The following is a 22,658-nucleotide window of genomic DNA, read 5'->3' on the forward strand; positions in this document are numbered from 1 at the left end:
TTGCACGAGTTGATTCAACCACTACTGCGGCTGAAAACCATTGTTGGAAGGAGGGGGAAAGGAAAGGAGGGGCAATAGGTTTCTGCACGATTCCTGCAGAGAAGTTCTGCAAATACCAGTCTGAAGTTAAGTAGCAGGAGGGCATGGCTGTCAGGGCAGTGTGGAAAGGCATACAGAACCTCTTCCTTTTGGCTGCAGTGAGCTCTTAAATTATCTCAGGTAATCTCATTAAAAGGCACTCTTGGATTGCAGCTCTGCTGCAGCCAAGTTGTATGAACACTGGAGCAAAGCTGGGGGCAGTACTTCTACCTATGAAAATTTAATTTTTTTCTGTCTGAAGCTGATAGAATAATCTTTATTGTGTGGGGACGTAACAGGAAAACCTGGCTGGCATCTCAGTGCACTTAAATGCAAAGTCACTCATTTAACAAGTAACATCCCACTGGAAGACTCCACGAAACAGCACTGACCAAGAAAATTATCTGTAGCAGCCAGCCAACTGAATACGTGTCAACTAAAACACGAGGAGCCATCACCATAACGGAGTGACTAAGAAAACAAATGTTGTCCTTGCCCTTACCAGCAAGGAAAATGATTACAGCAGTATTTACATTATCAAGACCGGTCCTTGTATACTTTTAGAAACAATGGACAGTGAAGTAGTGTTTTAACTGGGAACGTACAACATGGCCTTTTCCATGCCGCAAGAGCCTGTGGAACTAGGGAGCGCCTCCAGAAGGCCAAATGCTTTGAGGGATTTGGAATGCCTCAAGGTTTTGGTCCATGATTAACTATGGCACACCCTGCTGAGCTAAGAAACTCACTGGTGTGGAGCTAGAACTGTTCTTTGGCATACACCCCAAATTAAACTCTCTCGCTTTAGATACAGTACTGCCATCAAGATTCTTATCCTTGGGGGCCTAGAGGCCACTGTCCCCTTGCAGTTTTTAAGGATTACAGTGGCAAAAGTAGGTCTAGTGCAGATTCACGTTACAAATATCCTCCCACATTGGATATGTGTTGTGGTCCTCATAGTCTGTGCTTCATCCCTTGACAGTACACCACACGTTAGCCTTTCACTGAAATAGTGCTCCCCCACTACCACACTTACAAAGTCCTTCTGAACCATCAGTAGACTTCTGTATGAGATTCTTGCTGGTATTACTTTGTATACTTAATGTATGTTTTTACTGACAGTTCTAAGAATGAATAAACAGCTTTTCATCTTTCCAAACAGACACCCACCCTCCAAAGAATCCCCCAACTATTTCCCGAAACACCTGTGTAGGGAGAAGTGAGACTAATACCTACAAAGTCTCATCTTAACATTCCTCATGAATCCTTTTTTTGCAATGAGAATATACTTATTCTCCCACCCCCGACTCAGGCAACTCGTGATTACAGAGAGTCACCTTGTTTCAAAAAAGCCATATTTTACTGCTTATTTTAGCTACCCTGGTTTGACTTACTTCTAGAGGTGTTATGTTTAATTGTTTTCACATAAGTATGGCAAATTAAAAATGGCCATACCCACAGCTCCATTTTTAGATTATTAAATGCAAGTATCACAATGACAGCTGATTGAGAACGACACCAAGTCAAAGTTTTGGCTATACTTTTATTTACTTCACGTACTATGAACATATACATTACATGCTACAAAAAAATAAAAAAAGACTTTAACTGTCAAGAAAGTGGATAGTGTTATAATACAATGGCACATGTTCATATTTTTCTTCAAACTGGTTTGGTTAGAATCCTTCCCCAAAACCATTAACAAAAATGAAGTGTTTTACTCTTAAGATGATTAGAAATATTTGCATTATTAACAAATACAATTCAAACAGATTAACGAGATTTAACCAGGTCAAATATTAGTAAAAAGGCTGGGGTTTACCAAAATGAAATATATATTAAAAAACCATAGCAGCCAGTTGTACTTTTTAGTGTGATATAATGTGTAAATGCACCAGAAGAACACAGTGTAATTGAGCATTCTGCTTTCACGGTGTATTTCTAGAAATGATTATTCTAGTTCTAACACCTGCCTATGCACAAGAGACCAAAACCACAGCCAAGTAGAGACAAAAGATTGTGACCAACATTCTTAGCAATGATTTTTTTGCACGCATCGGGGAGAAGGGAGGGAACAAATAGAAGAGGATAAACAAAGGCCACAAAAGGATTTAATCTACATGTTCATGAACATATGTTCTACCTATTTTCCTTTAAGAGCTTGATAAGTTGAAATGTCTATTTCGTCCAAATGCAAACATACTCATTTCTATCACCTATGAAACAAAAATCACATTTCGGCTTAGAACTGAATAGTGGAAAACAGTTGCATTAATTTATCAGTTGACTAAGAAAAACTGCTTGACAAGAACTTAGGATTCTAGTGCAACAGCAGCTATTAAGACTCCTCTAGTTTCTTTTTTTTTTTGCTCTTTCAAAGTGTACAAATATTTGCAGTTTATACAGTCTTAACAAAAAAACATCTACAAAGTTTGCAGGGTATTTGCTAGTTAATTCAATTTATGTCTTTCATACTAAAAAGGCAAGATTTGCATAATAAAATATTCTTTTGGTATCTTAAAATAATTGCTGATTGGAAAGGTACAGACATATGGGCTTTCATTAACTGCAATTGGAAAAAATACTTCAGAACAAACTGTGTTACTCTAAGAAGACACAGTTCATTATGTTTCTTTTGCAATACCTGAAGAAAAATACAAGCATATATGGGCAACTGATAAACTCAGTATTAAGTCTGTTATTTAGATTGCAGCTATTGAAAAAAAATATCAGTTATAGTAAATATCAAGGTCTGAGGAAAAATACAAATTAGCCTTAAATAAACCAATGTGTTACAGAACCTAGTTTCTCAATTTTTTTCCTCAAAGTAAATTTTGTACTAAGCTAGAAGAGATCCCACAATCACTGGCATATCACCCTAATCAGAATAGCAATCCAAGCTAGAATAGTACTGCAATTCCTTTGTTACCATTCTTACACCACTGTCACAACTGTCAGTTTTCTAAAAATCTTCAGTAGTGCTTATGCAATTGGTGATGGAAAAGCATGATTAATGTACATTGGCGTTAGTTTACACAATTAATGAGTGCCCATTACCTGAAAATTAGTCAGACTTGCCGATGGATTAGTTTTGAAGTAAAACAACTAGTACTTAAATATAACAGAAATATTGTAATTTCCAGCATGTTACACAGTTCTGAGGTAAAGTGTTACCAGTATGCTGTTGTATGGGTTGGTGCCTTGCAGCGATAGCCTTTGCAGTGGGAACTAGGCCTCGCAGCATTTACAACCGATGAGCCATTCTGGTCACTTGTCTTGTATCAACCAAAATAACATTTTCAGTTTGATACCATTTAGAAAAACTGTTCTGTATGGATTACACTGTAGTCAAAGTTACAAAATTTGTTTGCTTAAGTTTGGTCACTAGAGTGCTGTGCTTGGAAAACAATCCAGGGTACAGGCAAGGGATAGTTACTTCAGTGTTTAATTTCAGTTTACAAAACTTACTGAATCCATTCTGATTTATGTTAGAGAAAACCAGATAATTAGAAGAACAGACTAAAAAAAAAAAAGAAACCAAAACCAAGCAGTGCATAATACCACCTAGTCAATGCACTGATTTTCATTAAGAGCTAGGAAGCCTTATTATGCCTTTTGAGAATCAGTCCAGAAGCACACAAGTATTTTCCATTAGTTTATTAAAATTAAAATCCTCATGAATTCACTATCAAATATTTTACAGATGGGAATTAAACCAGAAGAGTCCCCAGAGTAACTTTAAAATAAAAGTAATATTTGGTTTGTCAGTTCACCATGTTTGATGCTGATTTGTACTGTAGGAGTATTGTACAATAGAAGCATTGAAGAATTCTAGAAAAATTAAACTGGCCCTATATAATTTAATTTTATTGGAAAGCAGTGTCAATATTTTAGTATATTTAGTGAATCAACCACTGCTTTAAAGCTATGCATTAAAGTGCTATGCACATATTTTTCAGCACTGATATGGATGTTTACACTTCCATAAGCCTTATATTTGTGGATAAAAAGAGATACTGGTGTGTTAATAGAAATCTTAATTTAAACTCAGCTGCTATATTTGAAGCATCAACAGTACTGAAGAAATCAATCTAGTGTCCACAAGCTTCTAGAATTCCAAGGTTGATTTGATCTGTCATTTACCATTAAAATGGTAAGCATCTGTAAATCATAAGGCTCTCCCCAATGGGCTCTACATAAATCTGTACTGTGCATAGTTAACTGACCATGCAAAGTACTATATAGCCTTTCTAGGACAGAGAATTCAGGATGGAAAAAAAAAAATGGAGAAAGCTCCAGGATAAATTTGTGAAATTTCTATCTATGTATTGAATTGTCTAAGGTTGATGTTCATTGCCTGAGGAAGAAGCAACATAAGCAATAGGACCGGAGAGAGCTACAAATGTTATTGTAACATCTACATGACTGCTTTCTCCAACTGCTACCGCTGGCAAGGTCCAGTCTGCTGTGCACATGGACATAAGCAGGCATTACAACCTATAATCATGTACTAGTTCTGCCACTTGACACACAAGTTATCTACTGTCGTACCCTGAATTACATGACCCTTAATTAAGGAATGGTGGTGTTCAGTCCCAGGGGTTTGCAGGTTATCAGAATGCTTATGCAAGCAATACCGCTTTCAACATCTGTCGGAACATAGTCTTGATGGCATCTGCAATAAAAACAAGTTGAGATTGTTCCCATCTGTAAGCGCAACTGTTGAGCCACACTCAGCTGAAGTCCTCATCAGGATTCTGTTGATCCAGCAGGTGGACATGTGTGAATGGAAAGTGACCACGTCTGCCATTACATTCTCCTTCCCACTGACCACTCACGTTAATCTTTGTGACCTTTACCAGCTCACCGACCTGCAGGATAAGAAATACGGAAGTGTTACAATTCATAAAAACACATAGGATGAGCTGCTACCTCTCCCCTTTGGTGTCATATCACCCAAGTGTACCAGATACACTTCTATAAAAAGTAGTTTTAGTCTTGACCATTTTTGATACACCAGTCTACTACCCAATGTTATTCAGTCCTGAAGAAAGTATAAAGAGAAAGAAGCATACCTAGACTAGGTGAGAACTATCTAAATTGAAGAGCCTGCAATCCAATCTTTCAGAGCACCCTTGGGACTTGATATCAGCTACAATCACAATAAATGCATCTCGCTGAATTGATAGACTCTTACGCTATGCTTGTACTCCATCAACAACCTCATTAAGGGAGGTAAGTCTTGCAGGTGTACAAAGTGAACACTGATCTGCAAGCTAAACAGCTCCTTCATTTTGAAATTCCACTAAGTGCTTTTCAGGTAGTATTGAGAAAGTTCTGGGTACATGGGGGATCTCTCTCTCTCCCTCTCCCCCCGCCTCCCGGATTATAAAACACCGAAAGAATAGGTGGGGGAATAACAAGTAGTGCTGTAAGGCTGCTCTGTTCTTACTCTGAGCATCCACAACTAGCCACTACCAGAGGCAAGGCCAGATGATATTTCAGTCTTGCCCACCATGGATTTCTCACATAAATAAATTCCATGGATATAGTAAAGACAATTGGTGCCCTCTCCCTCTTATACCCAAATTGTTTGGCTAGAAAAATAAAAGAATGGTTACTATGGACCAATGAAACAATATGTTCTAGTTTAAAAGTATCCAGTTGTAATGTACTACACTAAATAAAAGCACAGTAATACATCTCATATTCTAATCTCCAACCTAATGTTCACATAACCAATTCTAAAGGTATTGTCTGCCTTTGACAACGGTGGAAAAATGCACAGCAGTCACTTTCCCAAGGCTGTGCAGTCAGGTAGTTCAAGCTGGGGCCACAAGTCTTGGTCTAACCAGTCCCCAGCTCTGTTGACTCTTGAAGGGTACTTTAGTTAAGTAGCACTTACACAACCTAAGAAAGCACAATTTACATTGTAAAGACAGTCACTGGAGAGTTAATAAATGCGATATTGAAAAGCTATCTACCCATTTCTACCCCTCTGTAAAATTTTATCAATAATCTCATTTACAAGTAACATACAACAGTTTTCTGAATTCTTCCTGGGTCACAGACAGAGAACGCTTTTGGGACAGATATACTCTATTTTCTTTTGCTAATACTGTAAATAAACTCCCAAGGCATGGCCACAAGCCTTACTGCATTTCATCCAGAAATTCACTGAATATACAGTTACTAGTTTACACAGATGCTTATCACTGTGTTCCAAATTAATCCAAACCAGAATCTCATTATTCTCTCTTTCCAGGCAGTGAATGAAGAACAAGGAAAACAATTTAAGATGTTACCAATCTCCATTAACTTCACAGGTTTTAATCACTTGCAATCTTTTGCCAGAACAGCTTTTAACAGTTCATAAATTCAAAGCACTACACGGACATTTAATTAAGCTTCCCATACCTCTGATGATTACTTATCTGGTAATGAGAGGCACACTTGGGACTCTTGCTGTAGCTTTATTTTTTTCCTTTTGTAGTCATTAGTATAGACATTTTAATGAATCATATTTTGAAGAAAATCCTCTTATGTATTTGCTACAGGCAAAAAGGAAGCCTTCTTCAACTACTGAATGCTAGTTTCAGCTCTTTAGGAATTTAATCATGCAGTATGTCTAATTTTGCTACTGCTAATAATCACTGGGGGTGTGTGTGTGCACAAATAAAAATACTCTGTTGACCAAAACAATACATCAGCTATAATTTAACAAGGATAAGATTAAATGTGACAACACTAGAAGCAGAAAATTTTATTTCCTAATCGCAACCATTACAAGAACGCCATCCTAGATAACTTTAAATTGCTTCAGACCTGGATATAATCTACATTATCAGCCTTCAAGAGGAAAGTATATAACCTCCAACCCACTAGTAAAGAAAAAGCACAAGTTGCACTTAAGCTGGCTATCTGTAAGATATTTTTCTTAGACTGCTGGCCTCTGCTCTTATTGAGCACACTACTACTACTATCACAAACTACTTTAAGTTCATATAGTTAGTTTATCTTGGATACCTTATGACAAACTCACCTGAAAAGGTGGGTTCAACAGTGCAATGATAATGAGTAAGAATATGGGATGCTTGTGACATTCCCTCGCTCCCAGAAGCATCCTGTAGCTGTTTGTTTGGTTTTCAGGGGTGTTTCAGGGTCATTGCAGCAAAGGGACACCCTTATATGAATTCTCCTTACTCTAAGAAGCTACACTCGAAATCTGTATTTCAATAATTGTTGAAAGAGGAAAGACCTCTGATGATTAAAATATATTCCTTTTTTACCATTACAGTAATTTCATTTAGCAGCCACTCTCTCTTTCTGATACAACCTTTCATTCACATTTCATTTATATGTAACTTCTAATTTCATTTATATATATCTACCTTTACACCTATCAAAGCAGGACTGACTTTAAGTAAGCATGGGTCATTTCACAAATGCTAGCTTAATAAAATGGCTCCATTAGTTCCTTAATAACTTAGAGATCTTTCTAGATCTGCTTTGAAACTCTGCATATTAATCTACAGTTCAAATACTCTCCTGAAGACAATGCAGAGAACCTTTAAAAAAAATTACTCATTATTACAAGTGCTGGAATTTTAAAACATTTAGACTAGAAGTGGATGTTCTCTCTCAATTCTCCTCACTTTTAACATTGACTTACGGTATCGTTAGTCTATTGTGCATCATCCCACCAAGCACAGCACCTCAAGAACAACACTGTACCCTGCTATAAAGCCAGATTTGTCTCAGTCTTCATCAGAAGTTTTAAAACTAAATATATCCCATACGCTTCAAAGCAAAAATGAAGGTTCATGTGAAGACTTCTGTATGCTGTGGTTTTATTCCAAGTACTCCTCTTTGGTAAGGTCAAGATGGCAGAGTTCTGCTACTGTTACAAAGAAAAAAAATAAATCGATCGATCTCAGAGTTATTCACCACATAGATCTTCCCTTTTTCTCCTCTCTTCTCTCAATTAATACAGACAACTCCTTGAATAGGTCCAGTTACAAGCAAATAAGTTATCTTCTGCTGAATCTTTTTCCCATAATACAGCAAAGCCTTTATTACAACATTTGCTCTGATCCTCCTTCCTTGAGCTCTTCAAAACCATGTCAGTTATAAAATATTAGAACAGTACAGATATTCTGTTTGCAGTTTGGGCCAAAAATGTTTGATGTTAAGAATCTATTTTCCTAAGAGAAACAGTGGGATCCACCCCCACCCATGAATATTGCCAGATTTAAGGATAAGAGTTTTCATTTGGAAAGAATCCCACTTGCTATATTTATAGTTATTAAGAGGTCTGGGCAAAAATGGACTGATAAGATTTACATAACACTTTCTATTAAGTTATCTAAGAAAGAGATCTCTAAATAAACAGAGAAGGAACACCATGAAGTGAAAGGGAATGTGAAAAAAGGAGACAACAACAAACAGTACTTTGATAGACAGGATGAAGAAAAATTTGGAGAAAGTCAAGTGCATATTGCTATTTTTTCCTGTACAGACACTGAAAGCAACTCAGTAACATTGTGATTCAAAATTACAAGCGCTGAAAAGAAGCTAGGAAGGCCTACTAGAAGCAGTGATAAATGACTCAAATTTTAAAACTAAAATTTCCCAATATTACACACAGAATAAAGAACCACCACTATTATTGCATTTCTTAAATGTGGAGCTGTAGCAAGACCAGAATACATCATCCTAACCAAGAGGTTCAACATGTCAACCAGTAAGTATTTAAATAAGTTTCCAAGGTCTGCAAAGGCCATTGTTCTATTATAAAGGTAGAAAGACACTATAAATCTTACTTACGACCTCACACAGACGAGCTGAGCCTACACACTTCTCAGTTCCTCCCTCCCAAACACTTCATCTACCTAGTCTTTTACCATAAGTTAGTAAAAGACGCTAGCGGTGCAAGCTAGCTCAGAAGAGAGAGAGATTCTCCATGAAACTACATTTTCTAAAGCACAGCATACTTGCCAGATCATGTGAGTTTTAGCGAAGAGGACTGAACTAACATAAGATCAGCCATGGCACTCACAAACTGTTCTTCAGCATGTAAAGAATTTTGCTTTCACTCAAAGTTGCTTATTATAGCCTGGATTATCAGTGTTTTCTCACTCTCTCTATATCACTTCATGCTACCAAGCTGTGAGTTGGGCAGTGTTGTGGGGTTCTAAGTGAAATAAAATGTAAAGTTAAGCTTAAAAGAACACTAGTAGCACACTAATAAATAAAAGCTTAAAACCAAAATCCAGAAAGAGAATCAAAAGGTTTTGATAAATATGCACCACATAATATCCAGTGGCTCAAAGAAAATGTAACATCTGGTAACTGCAACAGTCCAGAACAACATTCAGGAGTATTTCCAAGCTCCAGGAGGTGGCTAGGTGGAGAGAGTGAGAAAAAGAGGGAAAGTGGCAGCATTTTAGGCTGTATGAAAGTCTGAAGGTTAAAATCTTCACGTGTTTCCCCAAAATCTGGTGAGTTGGCATAAACTTCTATACATGCTTCTCAACCCAAAAGTTTATGTTCTGTACCCTGGATCTCTTTTGATTCAGAAATATAACATATAGTAACTCAAGAGTATATTTACATTGCTTCTCTAGACAAATTTTTACCTACAACAGGAAGAAATTTCACACCTCCCAGATTGCACATCAATTATCAGATCTGTAGAATGTGCTGCATTTGCCAATTCTGTAATAAAGACACATACCTATAGTTACCACATCACTGAAGTGCCCTTTATGCTATGCACAATTAAACGAAGTATTTGAGAGTGAAGAGGAGATGCTCTGACTCAGCACAGAAACTGTTTTTTCCCAAGTACTTAAAATGTTATATAAACAGGAAGTCAATTAGGTATCAGGAAATTCCAGAGCCTTTAGCTCAAAGAAAGCCTAGATTAAAGGATCCAATTTACATCTCATCCTAAGGCAAAGGTCTGCCACTGAGAATACCTTAGTCTCAATTTCCTCAAAGGTAACTTGGGGGATAACTATCTGATGTGTGGAGATAGACTACTCTACTCTCCTTTTTAAGAGGAAAAAAGATCAAAAAGGGCATGTACAAATACTTGATCATATCAGGAAGTGAATCAACCTTAGGTAAACTCACTGCTTTATTACAAATCATACTCCATCAATCACTGCTTTACAAAAGACCTCCTTAATGAATTGTAATGGTATGTTCCTGCTTCACAAACTAAAACCCAAAGTAATCTGCCTGAGGTCAAGATGTTACAATAAAACCCTATGTGTGATCATCATCATCATCTCAGTCTCTAATTTTAAAGTGACTATCAATGTTTCCACTGATTGCTTTTAAACTGCTGACAGACTGGGGAGGGGGGGTGGGGCAGGGAAACCAAACAACCCAGCACACCTTTTAAAGATTGAGGTTAGGCAAGCAACAGTGAACACAGGTTCAGACACACAACTTATGAACTGCTCCCTCTCCCTCCCCCCTAAAATAAAGGCTTCAGAAGTGAAAACATGGATGGGGAAACACTGATGTTAGTGATGTTTGACAAAAGACATGATATTGGTTCAGTAACCTAAACATGCTATAATAATCAAACTCTAGTCTACAAGTGACTCTAGTCACTTATTAAAAAAAAATAAAAGCCTTTATCCATAACTTATTAATCATGATGTAAAACCAGTATTACAATGCTTTTCCCTTTCATATTCCTACAAAACTATAAAGTGATTGAAAGGGAAATCCCTTGAACAGATCTCTTCTTTCTAAGTTTTGCCCATTATGTACCTCCAAAGCCAAGGCTGTCTTGTCGTAGGCATTAGGGACTCGCTTCTGGATAACCCGGGCATAAATAGGGCCATTCTGAAGGTTAGGGAGCGGAGTGTTGATGCTGGGCTGGGCATAGGGCCCTGGCTCCGGCCCACCCAGTGGTTGTGGGTGGGAACTATCCTGGTTACCTCCAATCAGAGTAGATACTGAAGCAGAGGAAGGTCTATACTTCTCGACGTAAGGAACAGGTATCATTCCCCTCTTTCCTTCGCTGTCTTCTGCATTCCACCATTGCTCTTCAGGTTTATCCCGGATTCTCAGTATGTCTCCTTTCTTAAATGGAAGATCTTCTTCATCATTTCCATTAAAGTCAAAGAGAGCTCGCACATACTCAGCTTCCTCCTGCCTGAGGATAACACCACTATTCTGCCTGGATCGGGAAACTGGTTCTATCAAGGTTGTAGTGTCCAAATAGTGTATTTTGTAGAATTCCAGTAAAGATGGCAAAGATTCAAACTCTTGGTCACCTATTCGAAATCTGGTGGGATTCAACCCTGAAAGAAGAAGGCAATATGTCAAAGAGAGCATACAACAGTTAAAACTGTAAATTAAACATTTGAGAAGATGATTTACAGATAAGTAATTTGATACTTGGTCATCTTTCGATCAACATTCATCATCAACACTCTTCTGTGTATGTGTAATCAAAGACAGCACTATCATGATCATGAGGACAGAGTTTTATTTTTAAAGATTTTGTCAAAGAAAGAAAAAAGAACTTGTTTGGCACTGCCAAACTTCCCAAATTAGGATAAAAATATCTTGTTTCCTTGATTGTTATATAGACCCAACAGATAAAAACGTTCAGTACATCCAAGTTTCTCAGGAGCCTATACAATTTTCAGTAACAGACAATTCCCTTTTTCCTGTTTTATGCTCTAAATCTAGGAAGCAAATGAAATTTTGGTACAATTTCAAGGAAGTGGTTTGGGGTTTTCTTTAAACTCTTTTGCAGTTCGAAGTTATTTCAAAAGGACAACACTGCAACAATGGTTATTTACTTGTTGTAATGTATCTTGGGTTAAAGGCATGGATACTACAGAAAAATGCTTCGCACAGCAGCAAACAATTTATGTGAATGAGCAAATGAAGTTATTTTTCATTTTGATAAAAGGTACCGTTAGAGAAAATTATGTATATTTTATGCAATGCAAAGCAACAACATATGTTTTCATAACGGGTATAATTCAGTCTTTTAATCTCAAGTCTTGTAGTTTCTTTGCCATATTTGTCAGACGGAGCCTGAGCTATAAATCTGAACCTCAAATACATTAAAATACAGATGATGTTCATATTCAAGTCATTAGAAGTATCAAAGCGCAGATATCCATTTCGGTTTTCAATCTGTGCGCTGCGCTTTTTTCCGTTTTATGTTCTTCAGGCTCAGCTGGGGAAAAACATACGCATGATGTTCTATTTCCACCATGCACCATACACTGTGTAATCAGTTATGGGAAGAATTGTGGAAGGCTGGGGGAGGGTAGCGGAGAGGAAAAGATTTATGCTTTAATGAGTAACTCTTAGCAAGAAAGAGATGCTTACTTTGCAAGTCTGTTTCTCTGCAGGGAATATCTAACAGTTCCGAGACTTAGCTCTCGAGTACAAAGCTAGCAGAATTCTTCAAGCTGTCACTGATCCAAAACCCCCTTCAAAGTAGCACTGTCAGCACGGAAAGCTAACATTACAAGAAGTTCTTTCAAGAGAGCAAAAAAAGGGGTTCAAATAGAGAAAAGGGCAGATTCAATAAGATCATCATAGATAAACACCCAATAAATAAGTTTTGAAGTATCCTGAAGGAACATAAACGTTAGTGAATCTGGTTACAGGAAATTCAAAGAGGCAGAACTAAGTCATCAGAAAATGCACATTTGCATGCATTAACACCCCTGAAAGACTTCCAAAAGAAATGAGCACAAATGCAGTAAGTCAAAAAACAAAAAACAATACCCTCAAAAAATTACAAAAAAACCAACACACAAACTGTCATCACCAGGAGATAAGGAAGCTCATGTAAACATCAGTAAGAAATATGAACCCAGCATGGAAAGAGAAGTAAGATTCCACCTTGTTCTCTCAAAGCATAATGCTGAAAAGATGGAACACCCCCTGAGCTTTTGTTGATGCGATCTAACTTACAGCTCTAGACTTAGCAAGAACTCTATAATTTCATCTAAGTGGCAGTTCTTAGCTCTGTGGTCTCACAGGAGATGACTTCTGGCTGGACAGGCAGCATCCCTACACCACTTCAAAACAGCTTAAGTTCACTACGTAAGCATATAATATGATCTGGGAATGCTGCGCTTCTGCTAGCATTGGAAGTGGGAAACCATGCTTTGTAACAAGTGGTATAGACATCAAGTTTCAGACAAACCTGGTGACAGAAACATGAGCATATATCTGCTACTATTTTAGATGTGAACCTTTAAGGATCAAGGCTTATGTAGACACTTATGTCAAAAGAAAAAGTCATAGAAACTTTAAAAGGACCAGGGCAGCAAAGATCTTTGAAGTGATATGGAGAAGACTAAATCTCAGGTAAGTTCACTGACATGGAACTTATTTCACATGACAGAAATCTAAAGCCTGAAACACTAATTTACTTCTGTAAAACCTGCTACAAACTGACTCAGTCAGGAGCCCGAGATCTCCATGTCCAGCAAAGTAAGTGTACACAGAAAAATCTTAAAACTTGTAGGAAATGAGCAGTTCATCAGCCTTGTCAGCACCAAAATCATCACTAGGATGAACAAGGCTTTTCTGTGTCTTTTTTTTTTTTTTTAACAAGTTCATCCTCTTGAATTAATGCATAACAGCCTGAAATAGCTGCCAAACGTACCTGAATAAAACCAAAGTTGGACTCTAAGAGGAAAGTCCACTGGAACCTTATGTATGGGGAAGGAGTGACTGAAATCAGTGTACTGTATCCTGGAAAATCACATTCTAAAAGAGATTTTGCACAACTGAAGAAGAGTGATAGAACATAGACCCTCCAAATACATTCTAGGATCAGAAAGATCAATGCAATCCTTGAAGGGACAAACAGATAAGCAGCAGAAGGAAGAGACATTACCTTCACAAAGAGAACACTCCCAGAATACCACATGCACTTCTGGTGGTTTGTTTTGGTTTATGGGGGCGGGGGGGGGGGGGGTGTCCCCCCAAAAAAACATAAGGCAGCTACAAAAATCTGAGGTCTGGAAAACCTCTTTGCAACAAGAAATATACAAGCTTAATGCAAATTAATTACCAAAAAACATAAAGGCAGCAACCTGGTCACTGTCTGGAGAATTTCAACAGAAGACTTCTAAATTCAGCTAAAATAGGCATAAAAAGGACAAAATAGTTTAAAGTCACAGCTGGAAATAAAATACAACTACACCTTACCAAGCAAGTGGTAAACTTCCCATCAGTTTAAGTCTTTTGTGTATACTCTTGTTCAGCTACACAGTAATGAGCTGAATGACGCTCACTTACGTAGCGGGAAAATAATTCTATGCACTATGGGCTTCGAAGTTCTGTCATTCCCTGGTATAATGAAATTCAAAGATTAACAGATTTCAGGCTCAGAAGAATTCTTCAGCTTCTTGTTTGAACTGCAATACTTCTCGTACCTGTAGGCCAATGAAAAAATTAAGGCAAGATCTACCACAAGAAAAAGTTACAGTAACAAGGCAAGTGGTTTTTGGAGAAGTAGAGCTGTTTTCCTTCATGATTCTGGGACAGTTTTCTTGACGGCACACATTTGAGCAGCACATTGTCCACATCTTCTGAGGGCTCTCAGGAAGAGGAGAAGGCGTGTAAAGGTAAATCTAGCTACTGGAGGAACTTTAGTCACTTCCTATTAAAGTTGGACAGCTGGAGTACTAGAAATTATTTTCCCTTCTCCCCAGCCGAAGGAAGAATAGCTGTTCAGCTTGCACCTCTACCAGCAGCACTACCCAGCTCTGTAAGATGACTCATTTGAATGAGAAGCACAAAGGGCTGAGTATCCTCTTTCTTACTTATTCCATCCTAGCTCCATCTGCACTAGGACTTAACCTGATTCCATCCACTTCAGCTTGTCAGAACAGCTAGCAAAACCTTTGCTCTCAGGAAGGTGAGGAAAGAGTTAAAATCCAAACCATCCCAGAATTAAAGAAAGTTTCAAATCTGGACCCTGTCAGTTCTCTGTTTGTGACACACATTCCCTCCTAACAAAACACTTTCACACTGTGTTGGCTTCATGTCAGTCTGGAAAAGATTGCTTATATATGTTGTAAATATTGTACAGATACTGGGGAAAGTAGGGTATAAAATACCTAATATTCTACTTGAGAGCGCGGGCAGGTGGCATAACCACAAAGCAACTTCTCACTTTCTCAGATGTCTTGAGGGTTTTACGTTTCTCTCTTCACTCCAATTGTGTTAGTGCCACTAGGCAGTTTTCTCTTTATTCCTAAGCTCTGATAAGCTTCCCTTTCCGGTGCAGGGAAGACCTCACAGAAATACAGGTTTTCTTCATTTTTGTTTCTAGATCTAGTATGTAAGGGTGCCATGCCGTGCCTCCTCCCCAACTTAAAAGCATGTTTTGGGCAAGAAAGGCTGTTGTTATCATGCAGGGTACTGAGACACAAGGCTCTCATTTCAAAGACGGACATCACAGTGATGTAAGCCAGTTTCCTCCTAGAGCATATGGGAACTCTGCTATGAAGGCATCTCATTCCAGCCTGTGTGCTTCCCTCACAGGGACACCTTTTTGCCTTGTCCTTAAGTACCTCCCTACTCATACCAGAGCAAAACAAATAAATACCCATGAACATTCTATAAAAACAGCAAAACCCCATGCACTGGCTTCTGAGAAGAGCTCTAAGCACACCGGGAGAATATTCTTACATAAATTACATATTGTCATTTCTGCAGATAATCAGAGGATGAAAGAAAAGTAGATGTCAAATGCATACACTTTCCAAGCTTCCAATAGTTTGCATTTTAAGACCTTAATAAAAAAAAAAAAAAACCAAACAACTCAAAAAAAAAGCCCAAGTGTTATTAAACCATACTGCTCATGCATATCTAAAGCCATTTCCTATAAAGCTGAGTATGGATATCATTATGCAAAGATTATATGATTCCAAGACGTCTGAATTTTTAAAAATCACAACGGAAGTGACTTAGAAGCATAAGTTAAGCAGCATGTTCTTAAAATGAATACTTAGTGAAAACACTGCCTTCTACATTATATCTGTCAGGCTTTCCTGCTTTTGAGAGACAAATTTTAAAACACTGTAAGGTTTCTGGCTTTATTACATTGTACTTTCAATAGAAAGCATATCTTTCTTTAGATATTTTAGGCATTTTGTTTTGGTGCATAACATACATTTTTATCCCTGACTCCTCTGTCAAATTGCAAACATATGATGTATTTAAATATTTCCCCTATTGTCCATTGCCATGCTAATGCCTGCCCATGCAGGCAGTACCTTGTCTTGTTTGGGATTTCTTTAGCCCATGACCATGATATTTCATCACAAATGATACCTTAATTCCAATTCAGTTAATGTCCATCTCCACAGTGTATTTCTCTCCCATAATTCAGTGATTTATCCTATTTTCTTTTAACAGCCTCAAAACATTTCAGGAAGACATAGCTATTTTGAGAAGTTCTGTTAAATTCTTTTTTCCTTATGCTGAAAAATCACCTGCAAGAAGTTAGATACTGCAGCATATCAGGCAAAAGTTGAATTTAACAAAAAATTAGCAAGTTTATACTTCAGAAATGGAAGAAAGTATCATGTTTTTGTGACACTGACTTTTTATATTAGGGAAGCCAAAGCTCCTCATCTCATTCATTCTGTATTGAAGCTAGGTTCCTAGTATCCCCTGCACATAGCAGTATTAAAGCAGTCATGAACTGCAAACAGACTTACTGAAACGAACAAAAATCAACCTAAGAACCTGATCTGGCATATTCAGATTTCCCCATGAGAAGTCTGCATTTGCCAAACAATCAATTGCTAAAGAAACTGTACCATACAATTAACATAGTAAAATTGTTCTTCCTAATGTATTAGCTTGACCACAATAAATAAGCACGACAATTCACAAACATTTACCTCATTTTACTGCATTATTTTCCCTATCCAAATGTGAAACCATCTTCAATCTTCTACCAATGTTTCCATCTCCCTACCATTGCAGAACATCCCCCCGCTTACTTTTCTCTGAAAGAAAAACTTAATTACACTTTAAGTGTAATTTAATACACACACATACCCCCCGCACCTTCTTTGGTTTGAGTATGAAAAGAGAACACTATCAGCATGGAGGTATGACTTATTTAAAACTACTACAATATCAACATAGGGGTGCAGGACTGATGCATCACCTATCTTCATTACATCCAGGGTGGGGGGGAAGACCAACCAAAACGTAATTATACTTCTGAATATATGTTGAGCCTACTGTGCCAACAGCCTACACAGCTACAATAGCAGCTACTCTTCTAAAACAGATAAACATTTAAAACAGAAGAGAATTACCTAAGGGGCATTTAGTGATTTTTTTTAAAAAGAACACTAAAACTCCAGAATGTTTTAACATCCACAACATAAACCACCCTGTAGAATGCCACAAAACATTACTGAGCTTGAAAATGTAACATAATAAAAAAAGTTAGGATGGCTATCTACTTAAGTGATACCACAATAACATGAAAAACACTGTTTTTCCAGAAGCGAGTTGCTCTCCAGAAGACAACTGCCGAGAAGTGACAGGCACACATACTCCAATGTTTTCTATCACTGCTGTCTTTAAAATCCTATTAGGCAGGATTCCACAACAAACCATCCTGGTAACTTACTCTGCTCTACATAACACCAGTCATGCATTTCAACAGTTTTCACACCAAGCCTCCGCAATCCTATGGCAATAAACCTCTGTCTTCACCAACATGAAACAATGGGGAATCCACCACATCTTTTGGCAAACCATTTTACTACCCATGGCAGTAATGACTTCCACTTCCAGCTGAATTCAGCCACCTTTAGCAGCTTTTTGCGGCTTGAGTGCCCCTGCAACTGTAGTAGGCTCCTGGGATAAACATGATGACTTCAGACTTTCCCAAATTTGCCCATTTTAAATGTTCCCCTGAGTAGGGGAAATTACAGTGCAAACCTACCAGCAACAGTTTTGTTTTTTCTTAGATTATCTCCTTCTTAGTCAACTACAGTCTGTGCAGAGACTGAAAAATCCTTTCCGTAACATGTATTGTTGCATCTTCCCAATATAGGTCTCTTAATTCCAACCATAGATCTACATGAGAAAGTGACTCTCTGTAGCAATTCATATACCGTTACTTTCTGCCAAATAAGTTCACCAAATCTCTTACTACATAGGTTTACTACACTTCAAAATTAGGTAGTGGTTCCTTTCTGAGATGCTAGCAAAACACCCACATCATTTTGCAAGCATTAATATCCAAACTTCAGCAGTTCCGCTACCAACTTCAGTAATGCCCCCAGCAGGGATACTGCTGCCTTTGTATTACACGTCTAAGTTGTTACCCATCTGAGGACACTGCATTGCTGGGGGCTCTTGTTCATTTAGTTACACTCGTACTTGCAGAAACACTGCTTCTCATGGTACAGTTTTCCCTCCGATACAATCAGTATTTTCTGCTCTACAAGCATTACACTTAAACACACTGTTTTCATATTAGATATTAGGCTGATGAGGAATAATGTCAAACCTTCCCTTTCAACACACAGAGGAAAAAAAATTATTGAACTTCACGTCTCATTTAAAATAACAATTGCCTTTACATTCCTGAAGAGTTCCCTCTACTTAAACTACGCACATAATACTTTGATTCGTGACTTGAAATTTAGCCTCGCAGCCTGCCTTCTAATGCAAAACTATCTTGTCAGAACTCAAGACTTTTAGACGACACTTCCGCAGAACTCTCCCCCCGGCTGAGATGGCATGCAAAATCTATGAGCTACAGTTAACTGGTTTATGAAAACAGAAGAACATGCGAGCGCTACAGCAGTAGGATCTTTCCGTAGGGCTGCAGTAAGCGCTCAACTCCAGTAGATGCTTAACTACGATATTAAGTCGTCGGAAGGCAGGTGCAGGCAGACGGCTCGGCTCACTCAGTAGCCCCAGCTACAAAACACGACTTAATTCCACTACAAAGAGCTTCACGACTTGCAACAGCGCCCGGGGGGGGAGGGAGAGTGTGGGGGGAGAGCGGAGCCGCCCGTAGGGAGGCGCACACCGAGGCTCGGCTGCCCCAGCCGCCCTCCCCGCGGCGGCAGGGGCTGGGGGGCCACCACCGGCCCTGGGGGTCACTCACCCGGGGCCCCAGGGCCCTCGCCGCCGGCCCGCCGGCCTCCCGCCGGCCCCAGGCTGTTGACGATGTAGTGCGAGACGCGGGAGCTCTCGGACACCGAGAGCACGAAGTCGCCGGGGATGGTGCCCGAGTCGCGCACCAGGAAGGTCCCGTGGCGCTGCCCCTGCAGCAGCGACACCGCCTCGGCCCGGCTCAGCCGCCCCCAGTACCAGCTCGCCCGGTCCTCGGAGTCGAACTGCCCGGCCATGGGGGCCGCCCGCCCGCAGGCCGCACTCGCTTCCCCCCCCCCACCGCGGGCCGCCGCCGCCCGCGGTGCCCCGCTCCGCGCCCAGCCCTACCACCCAAAATGGCGGCCCCTGCCCTGACCTCACCTACCGGATGTGACCGCACGCGGGAGACGCAGGGAAGACTGTGGCGTCATCTCCTCGCGCGGCCCGATCAGGCGGGGGCGGGTGGGGTGTTGGTTGGCGCGCTGCGCATGCGCTCTGAGGAGGGGGGGGGGCGCAGGCGCGCGCGCAGCGCGGGCTCGAGAGGGAGGCGGGAACGCGGCGCTGAGGCGAGCAGTGGAGTTCTGAGGCGTTTTATCTCGCTGAGTCGGTACCGGCGACCGGGAAGGTCTCCTCTGAGTATCTGGGAGCCGCAACGACCGCCTCCAAGGCCGGTCCCTCCTCACGCCTTAGGCGGTGCTCTCGTATCGGCTTCTCTGTCATGGGCTGGTGGGAGAAGGGTCCTGGGGTGCCGGTGGAGGCCGTCCCTTGCCCCAGGAGGGCGGCCAGGACTTGTCTCTGCGGTTGGTACATCTCGTTAGGAGGGCTGCAGCGTAGCCCCCGAGTGTCCCCCGATGGCTTCCCGGTTTCTGCAGCTCGCTGAGGTAGCTTACGTGAAGCCAGGCTTGCCTGCGTGTTAGGGCACAGCTCACTTAGCTTTTTCCTCCAGAGCTGTACCAGCAGTTCCTGCTCTCATCTTTCCTGCCAGCTGCACATTCCCGCCCCATGGTTGTGCCAGTACGGCTGTTTTCATGGGACTACAGGCTGAATTGGGCCAATGAGCTGTTCTGGGTTAAAAATAGCCCTGCAAAAGAAAAAGTTTATTTTTATGCAGGGCAGTTCCCTGACTGTGTTACTGCGGGGGCCTGCCAACAGGGAAGAGCTGAAGTTCCACTGGTGCCACAGAGGAGTGCATGTGTAAGCGTGTGCGCAAATTACAAGTGATGTCTGTAACAATAGAGCAATATTTACCATTTTTAGATTGTTCTCCAAGATCTCTTAAGTTCCAGAGTAATGTCTATAGAGCCTGGATAAACGTGTATTGAATTCTATTCCATCTCTGCTCAATTCTGTGAGCTTTTTCCAGGAAGGAATGTGCTTTTTTAACTGTGGTCCCCATGTGGCAGCACTTGCATAAACATAATGTTAGACCACAGCTGTCCTTAACTGCGAGGGTGCTGTGTTCCTGCCTGGCTGACAGCATCTCTACTTTCTTGCAGGGCACTTTGGAGCCTGTCTTACAGGTGGGAGCCTATGGTTCACCAAATTTGTAAGAAAACACCAGGTGCTTTATTTCAGCTTATCCAGTGGTTTAACAAATGAACATCCTTCCTCTGCTGATCCTGTTCTCTCTCCAGATGGATTGTAGGTAGGAGCCAGTCGTAATCTATTTAGAAGCCAGAGTCCCAGTTTCCCTGGTGATGCGTAGAGTTTGCTAGCCAGTTGCAGACATAGTATACTTTCACGCCTAGGTTTTTCACAGATTTGAAAAGCTGCTGAGAGCCCAGGACAGTAGGAGAGTTAAATCACAGCAGCGAGAAAATAAGTTCATTCTGTTCAGTCATTCACAGACTTCAGAGAAACAACCCAGGACTTTCTTACCATGGCAAAATTCACCATTTTTCTGACTCCTGCCAGACCATTTTGGTTTTTTTACAAAGTCTCCTTTTGACTGAGGGCCCACAGACTGCTTTTTTTTCCCCTCCTTTACCAGTCCCCACCCTTGCACCCCATATTACTCTGTTTTCAGCTGAACCACTACAGTTTTGTGGTGGTGGAGGTTTTCATCAGGTTTGGTTTTCACTGCTGCAAGCAGTTGGGAATCTTGTTGCAAGAGTTCCCTCTGGTGGTCAGGGATGGGGAAATGAATAATGTTTCTGTTGCAAGACGCTCCTTTTGATACTTTTATGCTGTAATGATTTCTTGTTCCATCACTCTCTGGCTTTCATTATTTGTAACGGCATTTTCTTACTTAGGGCTTCTCCTGATAACGACTGGTAACCTTTCCCAAATTCCTTTTTCCTCCCATATTTAACCCCTGCACTCCTCAGTAGTTTACTACCCTTGACCCATCCTTTCTGCACAAAGGCTACAAAAAAGGTGGAGCCCTTCTGCCCAAACCTGCTTCCTACGCTGGTCTTTCACAGGCAGAGGGATTGCAGCCCGAGATGAATGTGAAAGGAAAACAAAGCTCTCGGCCACAGTCTCAGAAGAATAAAACTAAATCAGCTTTTAATTCTGAAGAATTCACTGTTAATAATGAGATTCTGAAAGAAGTTGTAAAATAGCGAGAGAATATTCCATTTGCCTACCTAGCAGTAAAAGCCCCAGTGGCACCCAGGCCTGGTTTTCCTCTCTCACAGCCTGGTCTTCCTCTTGTGCTTTTATTGTCCCTACCAGTTAGCCTAGATTATTTTTTCCTAAGGAGCTCTAAAACTTTGGCAACTGATCTAAAGCCCCTATTAATCAGTAGAAAGTTTCTTGCTGAGTTCAATGAGCGGGTCTTGAAATTGTGCCAAGCGGAGAGTGCTGTAGTATAGCAATGTTCTGTCCTAGGCGACATTCAAGGATGTTAAAACAAAATAAGGAAACATCTGGGTTAACCGAAGGCTTCATCTGCTAATGACAGCAGCGCAAGGCAACCTGGTGTCACACAGTCCTGCCCTAACCGTTACTTTGAAGGGTTAGGCTTTGTAAATCTGCTCGAGATGGGCAGACATCAATACCGTGCTTATAAAATTAAAACTAAAGGAGGAAAAGGTGCATCTTTTGGTTTCTTTTCCCTGCAGCCTCAAAAAATAGCGTTTCTAGCACAGAAAGATGTTTCCTTTTGCAATTATTTTGGAGTCTGCTCCTCGCAAGAGGTGTCTATGTCCTGTTTACTACTGATGTTCATATTATGCGTGTGGCCTCTGCCATAACCGTTCACATCTGGCTTAGAAATGTCACCTGTGTCAGAGGTTCCTGCCAGGTGCTGGCTACATGATGTCAGCACCAAATATAGGAATTTTGTGAATGCGGGTGACATTAGCTAATTGTGTAGAGCTCTGCACAGAGACTGTTATAAATACGCTTGGAGTGTGTGATGGGTAGCAAGAAGATCTATTAGTCCTGCTGGATTATGTGTAAGGAGAGGAGCCTTTATGTTGCCAGCTGCA

At 40.3% G+C, this 22,658-nt stretch overlaps 1 protein-coding gene and 1 long non-coding RNA gene across 15 annotated transcripts; both read right to left on the reverse strand.

Moving 5' to 3' along the window:
- Window positions 1-1,598: 1,598 nt before the first annotated feature.
- On the reverse strand, window positions 1,599-19,668 carry CRK (CRK proto-oncogene, adaptor protein). Of its 14 annotated transcripts, none has more exons than XR_007506290.1 (5): window positions 19,238-19,576; window positions 10,864-11,399; window positions 7,810-7,972; window positions 7,118-7,300; window positions 4,859-4,946 (listed from the first exon to the last, which is right to left on the reverse strand). XR_007506290.1 is itself a non-coding variant. In XM_049802317.1 (4 exons), the coding sequence occupies exons 1-3, from the start codon at window positions 19,479-19,481 to the stop codon at window positions 7,814-7,816; spliced, it is 939 nt and encodes a 312-aa protein (XP_049658274.1). In that variant the 5' UTR covers window positions 19,482-19,576; the 3' UTR covers window positions 4,863-4,946; window positions 7,810-7,813. The 14 variants fall into 14 exon arrangements, 8 of the variants coding, with proteins under 8 accessions (XP_049658275.1, XP_049658281.1, XP_049658274.1 ...); XR_007506289.1 differs by having other exon boundaries at window positions 7,748-7,972; XR_007506288.1 differs by having other exon boundaries at window positions 7,118-7,335; window positions 7,748-7,972.
- LOC126039312 (uncharacterized) lies at window positions 11,401-14,283 on the reverse strand. The gene is made up of 2 exons (XR_007506293.1): window positions 12,448-14,283; window positions 11,401-12,292 (listed from the first exon to the last, which is right to left on the reverse strand). It is a non-coding gene; the product is annotated as an uncharacterized LOC126039312 (long non-coding RNA).
- Window positions 19,669-22,658: the final 2,990 nt, after the last annotated feature.

The sequence above is a fragment of the Accipiter gentilis genome, chromosome 6 (genome assembly GCF_929443795.1).
Source record: "Accipiter gentilis chromosome 6, bAccGen1.1, whole genome shotgun sequence".
Lineage (NCBI taxonomy): Eukaryota > Metazoa > Chordata > Aves > Accipitriformes > Accipitridae > Astur > Astur gentilis.